The 17094-nt window shown below is 37.7% G+C and overlaps 1 protein-coding gene across 1 annotated transcript in view; it reads left to right on the forward strand.

The window, feature by feature from the left end:
- LOC129242125 (transmembrane channel-like protein) overlaps positions 1-17094 on the forward strand; it is a 107148-nt gene that overhangs the window by 32214 nt on the left and 57840 nt on the right. The window contains exons 2-4 of the mRNA XM_054878683.1: positions 9140-9300; positions 13605-13672; positions 14066-14329. Of these exons, the coding sequence (XP_054734658.1) occupies positions 9140-9300; positions 13605-13672; positions 14066-14329 (493 nt within the window). The remainder of the gene's footprint in view (positions 1-9139; positions 9301-13604; positions 13673-14065; positions 14330-17094) is intronic.

The raw sequence follows: 17094 nt of genomic DNA on the forward strand, positions 1-17094 counted from the left end.
TGATATCGATATTGGTTGGAGAATAGCAGGTAGGGGTTTGTTCGTTGATTTTTGCCCATTGAAAAATTTCTTTCCGTTGATTTGAATTGTGGCGTTATTGAAGTGAATCACAAAAGTACCGTTAAGAGTTGTATAGTCTTCATTTATTAGGACACCGCCCCTGAAATCGTTTAGGAATATAACTCCAGGTGACAGCTCCTCGAAGTCTGGGATGTGCTGGCTATTTGTGACCGTGCAGTTTGGCAAACGACTTGTTAAAAGGTTACTAATACAATAATCATTACTTAAATCTAGCAAATTATCCCTTAAACATATTTGTAATGAGTTGTATTTTTTACAATTGCTTTTTATTCCATAAATAATTTTTTCGCAGTTAAGAATTGAATTGAAACTGATTTTGTTAATATTGTTGTTTTTCTTTACCGCTCTGATATCAATAGTTTGACAAATTTGATTTTCTACAGTTGGTAAACTTATAATATAAATGATTGTCTTGCCATTAGTCGCTATTTTAATTTCAGAAAATTCCAGAGCTTCGTCCAAATTTACAAACGGGATGTTATCTTTATCAAAAATTTTTTTTGCAATATCGATTTCTTTGGTTGACATTATGTATGAATTTATTATATTGGCTTTTGCCCAATGTATCGCATAAGCGATATTTACGATTTCCTCTTTCATAATTTCTAATTTGTATTTTAATTTCAAAAATGATTCTATTTCTTTACCTTCGTTGTTTTGCATATCTTTCATAATATGGTTTGTGATATTTGTGATTTCATTAACTTTTTCTATCGTAAGCTTATTAATAAGAACTTGATTATTGTTATTTTCTAGAAGGTTATTTAATTTGTTTACAACTATTTCATGGTCTTCATGGTCTGGACTTCCTGCAATCCATTTCCATGCACTGCCCAAAAAATTTAGTGATCTTTTAGATTTCCTATCTGTTCTTAGGTTATTAATATGGGCCTTTATTTGAGTTATTAAGAGTGATATGAAGGGGTAGTTCGGGTTTCTGTAGAATGTTTCTGTTTTTGCCGTTGCTTCTATATGTTCCAGGATTTCTGTGTATTTGTCAATATCTATTTCGTGTATTATCCTAAATTGTCCTGTCTGTAGTTTTGCTGTTCCTTTTTCTATTGTGATTAATTGGGAGTTCGAGTAGTCTAGTATCTGCACCTCTGCGAGGCACAGTGGTAAAAAAAACCTGAAAAAAAAATGTTGTAGTTAGTTCCGTATTCTGCTCTTGTGAATGATTTGTCCTCTTTCAGTCACTAACGTGCTATTCCTATCTTCCTTAACTATTTCTTTGCTATAAGGTTTACTTAGCTTAGTACCTAATCTTCTATTTTTCTTAACAAAAATTACCTGTCCCGGTAAATATATTTTATTTTCTTGTTTGTTTTTATTGTGGTAGTCGATGTCCTTTCTTTGTTTTTGTGCTATCTTTTCTAAGTTGCTTTGACGTGTCCTTTCAATGTCTTCTGGTGTGAAGGTCACGTTTCTGCAAAAAAATAGATCTACAGGTCTCTTTTCGGTAACGGTATTACCAAAGGAGAACAGAATTTCTCTTAAGGGTCTTCTAACGTCTTCTATAGATCTGCTATTTAACATTTTTGTTACCGCGTATTTCGTAAACTTATCTAAAGCGGTCATAACTCTTTTACCCTCTGTCAGGAATATGTCTATGTGTATTGTGTGACCAGGGAAAGTTGGTAGTGGAGTTGCTGCCAGTTTTGGTTGGTTGGGATGTCTTTCGTACTTACTTTCTTTGCATACCGTGCAATTGGCTACAAGCCGCTTAATCTTGTTCGTCATACCGGGAAAATAACTTTTTTCAAGAATTTTAATTTTATTCTCTTTATCGTTTCTGTGGGCTCTTAAGTGCTCCCTCAGGATAATTTCTTCCTGTTCTTGTTCGTTAACAATGTCCTCAACTATTTTTTGTGTATATCGGCATTTGAAGTTTCTAAAATGTAGTGGATAGATGTTTTGGATTAAACCCATCGTTCTCTCATTTGTATGAATTCCGTTTATAACCGATGGATTCAGATATCTTTTGAGGAGCGCCAAAATATTTTGCTCATTGAACTGTGGCTCCTTGATTACGTGACGATGCATCGTTGGAAAAACTATCTTAAACTGGTACGAAGCTGTGTCCGCTTCCTCAAGGAAAATTTGGTTCTTGAAGGCATTCACCGGCGCTTCTGTACAGGGTATAAGGTCATGGCCTGAACTTTCGTCACTATGGGTAGTAGGCGTAAGCGAGTTGACTTGGTTTAGTATCCTCGAAAGTGCATCTGCTACTACGTTTGATTTTCCCGGTTTATATAATAATTCATGATTATACTCCTCTAATATCGCTTTCCATCTCTTCATTTTGCTATTTGCGTTTTTGTGGCTGAGTGCATAGGTCAATGGTTGGTGGTCGGTAATTATTTTTACTTTCTTCGAACCGTACAGATAGCTTCTTAGGTTGTTTAAAGACCAGATTATAGAGAGCATCTCTTTCTCGTTAGTTGCATAACTTTCTTCCGTTTTATTAAGAGTCCTCGAGATGAAGGTTATTGGGCGATTTTCTTGCGATAGGACGGCTCCTATAGCAAAGTCGGATGCATCCGTTGTAAGTTCGAAGTCTTTTTCAAAGTTGGGATGTGCCAGGATAATATCCCTTGATATTAGAGCATTTTTAATCTTATTGAATGATTCGATAGCTTCCTTATTAAGGTTTATTTCTAACTTCCTTGAGTTTCTTTTTGAAGTATTTCCAGCTTCTCCGCGAAGTAGCGTCGTCAAGGGCTTGGCAATTTTGGAGTAATCCCTAATAAATCTCCTGTAATAGCCTGACATTCCTAGGAAAGATCTCAACTCCTTCAGAGTACGGGGAATTGGGAATTTTGCAACGGCTTCAACCTTTTTGGGGTTTGTTTTTATTCCTTCTGAACTGATGACATATCCTAGGAATTCTACTTCCTGTTTGGCGAATTCGCATTTGCTTAATTGTACTTTCATATTCGCACTTTCTAATGTTTTAAATACCATTTCAAGATTTTCCAAATGCTCTTCCTCGTTCCTGCCGAAAATTATAACGTCGTCAATGTAGACGTAACATCTGACTCCTATATGTTGACGAAGGATATCATCTAGTGCTCTTTGGAAGGTTGCGGGGGCATTCTTCAGCCCGAAGGGTAGGCGGAGGAATTCATACTTTCCATTATTAACGGAAAAGGCAGTCCTTTCTATATCTGACTTCCGTAGCGGAATTTGATGAAACCCGCTTTTGAGGTCAATTACTGTAAACAATTTGTTGTTACCGAGGTTTGCTAGGACCTCGTTAATTTCGGGAATGGGGTATTTATCTGGGATGGTTACTGAGTTGAGCTTTCGATAATCAATAACCATACGGTATTTCCTCTCGCCGGATGCATCTGGTTTTTTGTTAACTATCCACACAGGAGAGTTATATGGAGATTTAGATTTTCTTATAATTCCGTTGTCAAGGAGTTCTTCCACTTGCTTTTCTATTTCTGCCTTCAAAGCCATGGGATAGGGGTAAGGCTTGGAATACACAGGATTATCATTAATAGTTCTGATTTCGCCTTTAACTAGAGTGGTGTATGTTAATTTTTCGTCAGGATCAGAAAACAAATTTGGGCATTTTGCAATAATATTATTTATTTTCCGTTGATGCTCTTCAGGGAGATGTGGAATTTCTAATTTGACATTATTAACTTGCTGGGATATTCGCTGCTTGAGTGGGATAACAATCCCTGGAAAAATGGTCATTGTGCCTTTTTCGGTATCTATGATAGCTTTTAGTTTTCTGAGGGTGTCGTTGCCGATGATCCCATGAAAAGAATTCAGGGGTGGCAGAATAAAGAACTTAATTTTTTCTATATTTGGTCCGAAAATATCTATAAATGTATGATGTGTTATTTCAATATTACCCGCAACTGATTCTACTTTAAATGGCTTATTTGGTAGTGGATTTCTTATCCTAGTTGATTGAATATAGTTCTTATTGGATCCTGTGTCAATAAGAAAATCCAATTGGTCCCCACGCCTTGTTGTAAATTCATAGTACGGAAGTGAGGACGGCGTTAGTCTAAAAAATTAATTAGGTCTACTTCGGAGTGGTCTTGTTCGCTAGTATTCAAATTGCTTTGCCCTTCTGGAGCTCCGATTACATGCTGCATTGCTTCGTAGTAGTCGTCATGTGAATTACCGTAATAACTCTGATTTGGGTTTGGCTCTGTAGGATAATTGGTTACATTTTGTGACACTGCATTTGCGTGAAAAGTACGTTGCATTTTATTCAGAGGGCGAATATATTGAGAAGATAGTGGACGTTTCTGCGGTTGAGTGTTTCGATTAGGACTTGGCCTATTTTGGTAGTTAATCTGTCTAGAGTGTAGAGAAGAATCTACATCCATTGCGACTGGTGGTTTTGGGGGTAAGTTGAAGCGATTGTTGAATCCTTGATTTAATTGTTGTTGGGGGCGTATTCCAAAGTTGTTGTTAGACTGATAATTATAATTTGGTCTACTATTATAATACGTTGGATTACCCTGGTTCGGTTGCGTCCGGGGTGTCGTGTTAAATGGCCTATTGTTGTAATTGTTTACTTGTCTCGGAGGATAGTTATACCGTTGCGGGGATACCGCATATGTAAGTTCAGGATAAAAAGGGCGGTTGTTTGACATATTTTGCCGTGGAGGTCGCGGCGGCGGTTGATTTAATGATCTATGCACGTTATGTGCATGGTTCATACGAAAGGACATGTTGTCTAATTTTTGACAGAGATGAAGGGCTTGAGGCAAGGTTGTAGGTTCACGGATGCTAAGGAGTCGCGGTAAGTCGCCATTTAGTCCCCTGATGAATGTATCGAGAGCTTTCTCCCGATATGAGTTCGTCATCGTCCTTATGGACTCGTCGCCAAGATCCAAGCATGAGATCTTGTCTAAAATAAGCGAAAGGTGTTGGTAGACTTTTTGGTAAAAAGTTGCAATGTCATCTTGTCGTTGAGCCAAGGTGGTCAATTCGTACTCAAGTGTACCAATATCTCTCTTATCCGAATAATGCATCATTAAGCATTTGCGGATTTGAGCCCAGTCTAACGGAGTATTGTAGGACTCCAAAGCGGTGTCAGCATCGCCGACGATTTTATGACGTATAATGTGTAGGATGGAAAAATATTTAGGAGTGTCTTTCAAAGTTTCGTATGCTCTTAAGATCCTGTCCACACTTTTCCGCCAGGAGCTAAATTCCCCTGGTTTACCTGAAAATTCCCGTAGACATTTGACCATGTCGGGAATCCTGTCTATTTCGTGCATATTTCCTACATTTAAAGCTATATTACAGTCCTGTCCACTAAACTCAGTAATGTTTGGTGTATTTAATCTGTCGAGCACTTCTCGCACTATTGTTTCGACAACAGTAGTGTTAATGGAAGAGGATGGTTTTGTCTGATTGCTACCGTAATCAAGCCGGAGCTGGCTCAGTTGCTCTACTAACTGTTCAGCAGATTCTGTCATTTTTTTTTTTTTTTGTTCTCTTTAGCTCCAAGTAAAATTGATCACCTACGAAATTTTTCACTAATAAAAAAATCTATTTTTTCCTTTTCTCAGGATTTTTACGAAATATTCTTTTCAAAAATATTAATTTTCTTACTTTCCGCAAATTTTACAAATATATAATTTTTCCACTTTTTTCTTTTTTTTTAAAAAATATCAGTTTTTCTTAAATTTTATAAAAAATATTTTCCTTTTCCCAGGATTTTTACGAAATATTCTTTTTCAAAAATATTAATTTTCTTACTTTCCGCAAATTTTACAAATATATAATTTTTCCAAAAATATCAGTTTTTCCTCAAATTTTATGGAAATATTTTTTCACTCTTACAAATGTTAATTTTTTTAATTTCCTCAAAGTTTAAAAATTTTTTTCACTCTTTAATTCTTTTTCAAATTTTCACTAATTTTTTTTTCACAATATTTTTTTTATAATTAAGAAATAATATATCTTAAAAGTAATCTCACGTTAGGGTCCAGCGCTGCATGTGGATGTTTGTTGGATGCTTCAGTATTCTCCTTTTTCCTGTGGTACTCGGGTCCTTCGGCGTCACTTGTTGTCCCACTTGTCTCTTGCGAATTGTCGCTTTTACTTCACTTTATTTTTTCTAGCTTAATCACGACGTTTCGCGTAGCCGTACTTTTTATTTTTCGGGCTTTTATTACTTTTCGCGCGCGGTCCCTGCTCGGGCGCCAGTTAATTTTTCATTTGTTAATTTGAGTTTTTTAAAAAACTTGCGTGGACAGGAGTCCACGTCTTTACAGTTTATTGTTCACTTAAAAACTTAATTTACAAAATATTCTTACTTCTATATTACAACTAGAATTTTGCCAGGTCACGTTGCATCAGCATGTGCTGGGAAAATTCGTAAGTTTGGGAAATGCGCGGTCAGCGCTTTAGTCTTGCGCGTGTGGTGTCGTTTACCCGTGAGACGCAACTTTGTGATATGTTCACAATATGATACATGATATTATATTATGTGCCATGAACATGTGTCATGGTAACATACATATCTTTTAATACTGAAGAACACAGCCGAAATATCCAATTTAAGATTCAATCGCATGATGTCTTGGCAGAACATTTGCTATTTATGATAAAATATTATAGAAACAAATGAATCATATGAAGCACTTACTTCATTACGAATAAGAGCGGAGACGTTACTCTTTCTTCGACTACAAAATGGCTCTGGGTCCACAAATGGAGAGGCCGTCCCTTTTCCGGCTAATTTATCTGCCATTTCGTTCTCCCTAATTCCTTTGTGCCCTGGAACCATAGGATACGTACTTGGTTGTTCTGGTCTAAGATTATCAAGACATACCAGCACCAGTTTTGATGTAACCTGGAAAGTGTTGAGAACCTTGATTTCTACCACACAGAAAGCTACGCGTCTTTGTGTTATTGTTGCATTCGAGGTTAAATTGAGCGCTTCTTACTAATACGTAGACTTCTGCATGAAATAAATTTGTATTCATGCCTAGCGCTCCCGAATATCTTTTCCAAGATGCGCAGACATTTGCCTATGCATCTTCGTAAAGGATCCGTCCAGGCAAGATGTTATCATGTTCTGGTTTTGCTTGTTTTAAAAAGCCCTTCCCAAGTATTTCTATTGCCCAATTTCATCTCGAAGCGTTTGCCAATACTGAACATCGGTAGCATCATGAGATCTCAAGAATTTCGAACTTGCTACAACTCAGGTGAACGCTTGAGTCACGAGGAGCTTTGGTTCTACGTAGGACAGCCTTCCTCGCCACTAATTGAATATAAGGTGTTATGTATACACACGTAAGCCTTTATAAATGTGTTAGTATGTTTGTTACTGTTTATTTCTCAGACTGCTGCCCTGTAAGAAATCTTGGATCTGACTATTGCCGCTTAGATACATTGCAGAAAATTTGGTTGACATCTGCAACTTTTCCTATCAATCAATTTATATATATATATATAATTGGGGCGTATACCCTTTTTGGGTGTTTGGCCGAGCTCCTCCTCCTATTTATAGAGTGCGTCTTGATGTTGTTCCACAAATGGAGGGACCTACAGTTTCAAGCCGACTGCGAACGGCAAATATTTTTATGAGGAGCTTTTTCATGGCAGAAATACACACGGAGGTTTGTCATTGCCTGCCGAGTGGCGACCGCTATTAGATAAATGTTTTTCTTAATTTAGGTGTTTCACCGAAATTCGAGCCAAAGTTCTCTCTGTGAGTTCCGAATGGTAATCACGCACCAACCCATTCGGCTACGGCGGCCGCCGATTTACATGTCATAAATACTCTACTAGCCTCTCTCACATCTCTACTACTATATATATACTTCTGCTCAAATATGAACGAGACGTTATCAATGAAACGGTCCGCGGATGACATATGGCAAAAATAAATTTTTTGTTTTTTGGTAGGACTGTTATAAGCTTACATGGCAAATTTCAGCGTGATATGTCACATAGTTTGTTTTCTGTGCTAGTGTAAACAAGTCAAGCTCGAGTGTGTTCTTCGAATTTAACGATGGAAATTCAAGTTGAACAAAGAATTTGTTTGAAATTTTGTTATTACAACAAAATTTCGGCTTCAGACGCCTTAAAAACGCTGCAGACAACCTATGGGGACTCTGCTCTATCGCGTGCACGTGTTTTCCAGTGGTAAAAATTGTTCAAAGAGGGCCGTACATCGGTTGAAAACTTGCCTCATGAACGTCGTCCAGCAACATCAGTAAACGACGAAAACATCGGAAAAGTAAAGGAAATTGTGCTTGAAAGTCGCACAAATCGCAAAATCGGTTAACGCTGAATATTATTTAGACGTTTTAAAGCGTTTGCGCGAGAACATTCGTCTTAAAAGGAAGGAATTGGGGAACAACAAGTCATAATATCGTTCCACAAGCACCGTATCGTTCCGCAAGCACCGTATTCGCCTGATATGGCTCCATGTGACTTTTTCCTGTTTCCCAAGCTCAAGTTGCCGCTCCGTGGAAAACATTTTGAGACAATTGAAGTCATAAAAGAGAATTCGAAGAACACACTCGAGCTTGACTTGTTTACAGTAGCACAGAAAACAAACTATGTGACATATCACGCTGAAATTTGCCATGTAAGTTTATAACAGTCCTACCAAAAAACAAAAAATTTATTTTTGCCATATGTCATCCGCGGACCGTTTTATTGATAACGTCTCATTCATATTTGAGTAGAAGGTATATATGAGTCCATTTTTACATATATTGCCACAAAAACCATATTACTCAAAGTTTCACACTCGGTACAAAATTATTAAAAATTCCACAAATTTTCATCAAAACTTCAAACTTTTTAGTAAGAATGGTTAGTTTTATAGTCCATTCAATTTTAGTCTAATAATCTTTAAGTTTAATGTCGGTAAAAATTAATGTTGATTTTTGATAATTATACGCTGTGTTATCCATTTGCTTCCATATAAGGAATGTTTAAAAAAGAAGAATCCTTAAGCACCGATGACGTGGTTAAGCTTTGTTTCGGCGTGCTTACTTTTTAACAAGGAATTTAATCCTTTCCAGCCGTTAAATAATATATTGCATTACTTTACTAGGACATCACATCACCAACCAGTGGCATTAATTCACCCCATCAATTATCGGTGACTTGGGCTACTCCACCGTATGACACCAGCGTACCAGACCGGAGACAAAAACCAACCCAACCAAGTGTTGATGCGGCGGGTAGCAATATTTTCGGCGGAACAATAAGAAGGTGAGTATAAAACAAAGTGCATATTGACAAGAATATGTGTACAAGTATAGTGACAAATCTTCACTGTTTTGTGAAGCTATTTAAATTGTTTAAAACACTTTACTTAGGGGGAAGAGCGAAATTAATTTTATTTTTGCCTGTTTGCGTACTTTAAAAATAACACCACACACGTCCGATCAACAATTCAAAAGTGGAGTTCTTTATTACGTTCTGTCCTTATAACTAGATTAAAACTAAGATTAAAGAAATAGCGGAAATGGAAGAACAGTACGTGGAGAGTTAGAGAGAGTAAGTAGTTAGGTAAATAGAAATTAGAAGAACGGAAAGTATAGCTGTAGAAATAGAGTCAATGATCGAAAGTAAATAGAAAAAGGTAAAGAAGGTATCGAAAGCGAGAAATAGTAATGTATATACCTATATAGAAAATAACTTAATATTAAGCTTAAATATAATTTAGAATTATATATATATTTATTTATTTTCATTTATTTAAAAGAGTATACAATATTTCTAGTAATTAATTAATAATAAGTTTTATTTATCAATTTAATTTATTTTGTTTTATTTTATTCTATTAGAATAATTTGCCAGAATCTGGCTTGACATATTGTTATTTTCATTTAAAAGTATATTTATAAATTAATTCAAAATGATGTGTGCTAATTTCTTCATGTCTGATTAATATTAAACTTTTACTTATCAATACATTGTAAAATTGAAACCTTAATAAACAGTGAATTCCAAAATGCATTATTTTTCCCGTCCACTTCGCTCAGAAGCATAGGCCCTCAAAAAGATTCTCCCATCTTACATGGTGCTGGGCTGTTGATATCTGGTGGTTTTCTAAGCGTGTAACCTCCCATCGCCACATTCTGCGCTTGATTTGCCATAGGATGTGTTCCCCATTCGTTCGTCTCTACAGCGCTGCATGTGTGCTGTGATGGTGTTCGGCAGGAATACCCTACAGATGATGCGAAGGCATTTGTTGACGAAAAATTGTAGGCTCTATGTGACGGTGTTTGAAACCAGCCATATTTTACATCCGTACAACAATACTGATTTCAGAAATGTGATTAATATTCGCAGTTAAGAGCGTCTGAAAATTTCCGAACTCGCACTTGATTTGTTTAGCCTGCAGTTGACATCTTCATCTGCTTCGCCGTATGCCGTGATAGTTCAGCTGAGTTAGCAGGAGCTTACGACAAATTCCACGGGGCACTGATTATATGCCTTGCTTTATTGTGGTTAACTATCATAGCTTTGGACTGGGCGATGTTGACCTCCAGTCCGACAGTGCGTGGCAGAGTGACTAGTCTGTCCACCTTCGCTTGCATGTCAAGGAGTGTGTGAGAGAGAAGACATATTCTATCAACGAATTCCAGGTTCGCAAGATCTCTGGTAAAACTCCATACAATACCTCTTTTGTGCTGAGTCAATTGGCTCATGACATCTTCAGGGACGATGGCGAAAAGGCGGATTATCTTAGCGGGAACTCCTTTTCTACACAGCTCGAGTCAAAATGTGTACTTAGTTACTTTTCTCAATAGAATGGCACTTTAATTAGATACCAAACTGAGGAATAAAATGAGAGATTATGCCGTCGTCAAAAGACTATTACTAACATATTTACGGCTCATTGGTATGGTGCTTTGATGGCATACGGATTGTCTGAAAGTGATTGTCTGAAGGGACGATACAGAGTGTGGTGCTTCGACCTATATATATATATATATAAGTAGACAATCCGTATGCCATCAAAGCACCATACCAATGAGCCGTAAATATGTTAGTAATAGTCTTTTGACGACGGCATAATCTCTCATTTTATTCCTCAGTTTGGTATATAAATATATATATATATATATATATATATAAGATGGCCGCCGTAGCCGAATGGGTTGGTGCGTAACTACCATTTGGAGTTCAGAGAGAACGTAGGTTCGAATATCGGTGCAACACCAAAAGGAAGATAAAGGCAATGGCAAACCTCCGAGTGCATTTCTGCCATGAAAAAGCTCTTCATAAAAAATATCTGGCATTCAGACTCTGCTTGAAATTGTAGGTCCCCCCCATTTGTGGCACAACATCAAGACGCACACCACAAATAGGAGGAGGAGCTCCTCCTCCTACTGTTTTAAGCCGACTCCGAACGGCAAATGGTTTTGTGAGAAGCTTTCTCATGGCAGGAATAACCTAGCACCAGTCAGTACCTAGTCACACTCCAACCCATTCGGCTACCATGGCACCTGTATAGCTCAGAGTTATTGAAATTGCTAGAATTTTCCTTAAATAAGACCAATTTTTTTGGGGCTTGTCCGAGTAACCTAATAAGTGATTTTAGCGGAGTTCAACCAAACCGCATGCCAGTTAGAAACATCAAATTAAGTAAAATCCTCCTCCACTTGGATTTTTCAATGCAAAGGTGCCTTCCTCTTCATGTGCCCCTCCAGCTGGTATCGCATCGAATACTCTCAGCATTTATATCCATTCGTACATCATCATCTAGACAAAGAAAATTATGGTTTTTATCGCTGTCATCACCGCCAACGTGAAAATATTCACAAATATTCAGCAGAATTTTTCTCTCGGACGTTCATCGAATGTTCCAGCGTGCAGTCATAACGCCGTTGATATCAGTTCTGCCGCTTGAACATGTTTTTCTAGCATCAGGTTAAATAAGTCAAATGATAGTTACAGCTCGTTTGGTATAAAATGGCTGGGAGACATTTTTCTCAGATCTACTGGAGCTGCTAGTATTGCTCAACGTAATTTTGTATAGCCAAATAAGTTTTTCGAGGGAACCAGCTTCTTATACTACGTATAAGTAAGATTCCTCCTTTTCCTCTTATCGAAGATGGCTTTAAATTGGTCAAGGAGTTAGTGATTTTCAGTTCTTTTTTCATGAGTATTTCACAAGACTTGGCGTATTGTAAATATCTACTCGATGACAGTTTTAATAGGTCACACAGGTTTAAAGTCACGCTAATAGGGTTCAATGAGTTTATTCATGGACATTGAGACTTTATATGCCACATGAAGAAGTCCAATTTCGTGATGACCTGGGCAGCATACATGCAGTTTACCAGCTTCACTCTACCATATTTGAGTAGCTCAGCCAGCTATCCTTCAACTTTGTCATGATTTAATCTCGCAAATTGCGTGTTAACGATTAGGCAATAGAAATTATCACCTTCACTGTGGCTTCCGCTGCTACTACCATTTAGCAAGTTTGGAAATTGTTCGTTCCATAGTTTAAGCATTCACTGCATGGAATAAAATATCGGCCAAATAACCGCCGCGGTCTCGGCGACACATCTCCATCCGATGGTCCAAATTTTCGATGACTCTGAGGCATAATTGAGGTTCTATGCCGTTAATGTTCCGAATTATCTTATCCTTTAGCACTATTCACAGTAACTGCCCGACGGGCCTCATTTTGGAAAAAATACGGCCCAATGATGCCGTCGGCCCATAAACCGCACCAAACAGTCACTCTTTGTGGATGCACTGGTTTTTTGGCAATCACTCTTGGACTATCATTCGCCCAAATGCGGCAATTTTGCTTATTGACGAATACAGTGAGATGAAAATGTGCCTCATTTTTATTTACGAAGTGCGCGATATGCATTTTGATTTGAACACCCGTTTTCATAATAAGCCTGAATAACTTTAACGCGTTTCTCGATTGTGTACCTTTCCTTGGTTCAAATTGAATTAGTCTGAAATTGGAAAATGTAAAATAAAATGCAGAAAAAACTTGATGTTTAGGTGTGGTTTATATTCAACATCCGCCTTTGAAATTTAACCACCCTTTTTAGGTGTTTGGCCGAGCTCCTCCTCCTATTTGTGGTGTGCGTCTTTATGTTGTTCCACAAATGGAGGGGCCTACACTTTCAAGCCGACTCCGAACGGCAAATATTTTTATGAGGAGCTTTTTCATGGCAGAAATACACTCGGAGGTTCGCCATTGCCTGCCGGGGGGCGACCGCTATTAGAAAAATGTTTTTCTTAATTTTGGTTTCACCGAGATTCGAACCAACGTTCTCTCTGTGAATTTCGAATGGTAATCACGCACCAACCCTTACGGCTACGGCGGCGTGTCTGATTAATGTAACCTCTTTACAATCAATTGATTTCATAAAGAAAAAAGTAATCCAATTTCACTGCTAAACGTGATGCCAAATCTACCAGCTCACATTTCAAAACTTATTTCTCCATTTTCCATTCTTTCCATCTCGTTTCTAACTACTTTCATGCACATACGTACAAATATGGGAAATTTTTGGTCAACGGTATTCGTACAGACTCAGCTCACAGGAAGAGAAACCCTACGATTTTTCGTGCACTTCATCAAGCCCGATTGATGGTATTGGTAAGTTGAAATTTAATCGAGCCGAAGCGATGCGCTTCAATGTACTCACTCCGCAGGCGAAAAATGATAGAAAAGCGTAAAAGTAAAAATGCTTTATAAAGATAGTGACTGGCCCTTTCTCGAGTGTATTCTCTTTTTATTTATTTTTATGTTTTTCCAAGCCAGGTCTCCGTGACGAATGAAGCTTTTCCACTTTTACGCTTTTCGCTCTAACATTCTTCACCGACACCACTGAAATGGAGAAATGTATGTATATATGTACATGTATGTGAATATTTTTATTTTTTTTTTAACAGCTGCCAACTATGTATGTACATTTTGCTGGCAATTGCATGCTGCGATGATCTCAATGAACTTATTTTATTCGGTTTTTTTTTTTTGCTGTTTTTGCAGATTCAGCACACCAAGGTCAATTGAATGAAGGTTATAGTGGTGGTACTAGTGCAAACGATAGCAATAACAACAAGCATAGCGACAACGAAGACGATGAAGAGGACTATTCTGTGTCCGTGTCGGCGATAATTCAACGACGCGCCAGTGTACGTGGCTACAGGAGTAAACGTGGCAGTCGTTACTCGCGCAGGGCTTCCAGTCCGATGGATCATCTAATGGACACGGTGGAGCGGCGGCGTTCCAGTATTTATACATCAAGTTCAGGCAAGTCAGCATTAAAGCGAATGCGTTTTTCTCTGCACTTTATTTCCGGTTAACTTTTTTTTCTCAATCATTTTGTGAACAATTTTATATATACAGAGGGCGGTTCAAAGGCAAGCTTCGTTTTAGGAAATAAAACAAAATGAACAAAGATAAATTTCCCTTTGCTATATTAAAGCACACATGGAATTTCATTCGGACAATGGTCTCAGTTCGCCTCGCAATAGCACAACTTATTAATCCATTTTTCCTGAACGTGATGGTGGTGGTAGTTTTTAGATATTCCATATCACATAAACAGCCCAAGCTTCTCTAATCGCCGCACTGACAACACAATTTATATTATTATTATTAGAAGACCATTACGCACTGCGACCAGAGCTGATCTATTGTGAAAGGCCTATTTTGTAACACTAGAGTTTTAGGCTTTTTAAAAGTTTTAGCACAATTTTGGGTTTGTTGTTCCAAAGATTGCATGGAGATACTACGATACCACCAAGGTGGTGAAGCCTCTGTCTGCCCAACGCAGGACATTCACAAACCACATGTTCTGAGCTTTCTATGTCCATTTCGCAAAAGCGGCAGACATTGGACTCAGATAGACCAATATTATTTAGATGGTACCTGAGGCTGCAGTGACCTGTAAGGTATCCTGTTAAAAGACGCAGATCTACTCTGTTTAGTGAGATAAGTTTGTCAGATATTCCTTTGTTGGGACTTAGGAATAGTTTGGCTTGACGCTGACCGGCACAGTTTAGCCAGTGTGCGGCAAGTTTTCTTTCTTCCCATTTCCTAAGGAATTCATTAATGTGGCCTTTTGTCAGTAAACAGAAAGGCTCAGGACCAGTAAGTTGCATATTTGCTCCTTGTTTTGCAAGGTCATCAGCCATTTCATTTCCCTCATGTCCTTCATGTCCCGGAATCCAGCATAGTGTTACTACGTTGAGGTTTCCTAACGTGTTGAGAAGGTTTAGGCAATCATTTACCAATTTAGAGGTGATAGTTGTTGATAGATGGGCTTTTAGAGCCGCTTGGCTATCTGAAAATATTTAGATGTTAGTACCTCTCATTTTCCTGCTAAGGCATTCTCTCACACATATTTCAATGGCATGTATTTCTGCCTGGAATATTGTTGGGTAGAGTCCCATCGGAATCGATTTTTTGAATTTAGGCCCATTGATTCCTGCCCCTGTTCCACCATTTTCCAATTTGGACCTATCAGTAAACCATAGCTGGGAGCCAGGTTTGAAAGTGATAGAGTTAGTTCTCCAGTCTGTTCGTTCGTTAATTATAACTTGGAAGTTCCTGAAGAGTATTGGTTTAGGTGATAGTATATCATCCCTATGAAGAATGGGACTATGTAGGAAGTCTTCCAAGATCTTTAAATGTCCTTTCATATCCCCACTTTTAAGTTCAGATATACCTTTTAATCTTAAGGCACTCGAGCGAGTGGTATGTTCAGGAGCACACCCAATGCATCCGTGGGGCATGTTTTCATAGCCCCTGTAATACCAACACATATCAGGCGATGCAGTTTGCTTAATTCGTTTGCTGCCTTTCTTTGCTTGACCTTGGGCCACCATGCTAAGGATGCATAAGTGTCAAAGAATGCCCTTGTGGCTTTTAAAGTAACTCTCTCAATATGGGAATTCCACGTAAGTGTTTTGTCAAGACTGACGCCAAGATAGTTCACTTCTGTCGAGAGTTGAAGTGTTGTTCCATTAAGGGTCGGACATTTGAGATTTATGTTCCTTCTAGTAAACGGTACATGTGTTGTTTTGGATAGGTTGATGGAGAGCCCTTTTTCCGTGCACCATTTGTTTATTATTGTAAGGGCTTGCTGCATGCGATCCGAAATGGTTTCCTCATGCCATACATAAACTACTAGGTCATCAGCGTCACCCTGAGTGTGAAATCCTAGGTTATTCAGTTTGTGGAGAAGTTCATCTATGACTAGAGTCCACAAAAGAGGAGAAAGTACGCCACCTTGAGGGCAACCTCTTGTGGCTTTAATAGATTTGATTGTTCCTCCTAGTTCGGTGCTGATCGTCCTAGATTTCAGCATGAATATTATACATCTAGTGATTGGTTCAGGTACCTCCTTTAGATATAGGGCATTATAGATTGCCTCATAGGAAGTGTTATAAAAAGCTCCTGATATGTCAATAAATGCACATAGAGCTATCTGTTTGGACTCAATAGCCCTTTCAATAACTGTTACCAGGCTGTGTATTGCAGTCTCAGTGGATTTTCCCTGTTGATAGGCAAATTGAAGTCGATGCAGTGGGAAGTTAGCTAGATTGTTTCCCCTACAACACAACACAATTATGGAACATAGTTGGCGCGCTGAAGCACGATTAATTTTTGGGAAATATGGTATGGAGAGTCATTCTACCGAAACCAAAGTTCGTCCAAGCCTATATTTAATAAATTTTAGCGCACAATAATGGCGCACAGTTTTGACATAAAATTGAATACTCTGAATTATTGAATATTTAAAATATTGGTACCCATATATATATATATATATTTTAATTTTTCAAGTAAAAATGTCCTTCTTTCCTTTTTTGAGAAACAATTTTATTTATACTAATTTTTAAAAGTTTTTGGAGAAGAGCTTGAAATATTTTGGTAATTTTTGATTCTCTAATTTTTATTTTTATTTTTTTATAGTAGCAAAATATTTACAATTCCAGTCAAAATTTTACAATTCATTTTCTTTTTATTTAATTTTACTAACTTTTAGCTTTTTTTCTATATCAGAAACC

Source organism: Anastrepha obliqua, chromosome 3 (genome assembly GCF_027943255.1).
Source record: "Anastrepha obliqua isolate idAnaObli1 chromosome 3, idAnaObli1_1.0, whole genome shotgun sequence".
In the NCBI taxonomy this organism is placed as follows: domain Eukaryota; kingdom Metazoa; phylum Arthropoda; class Insecta; order Diptera; family Tephritidae; genus Anastrepha; species Anastrepha obliqua.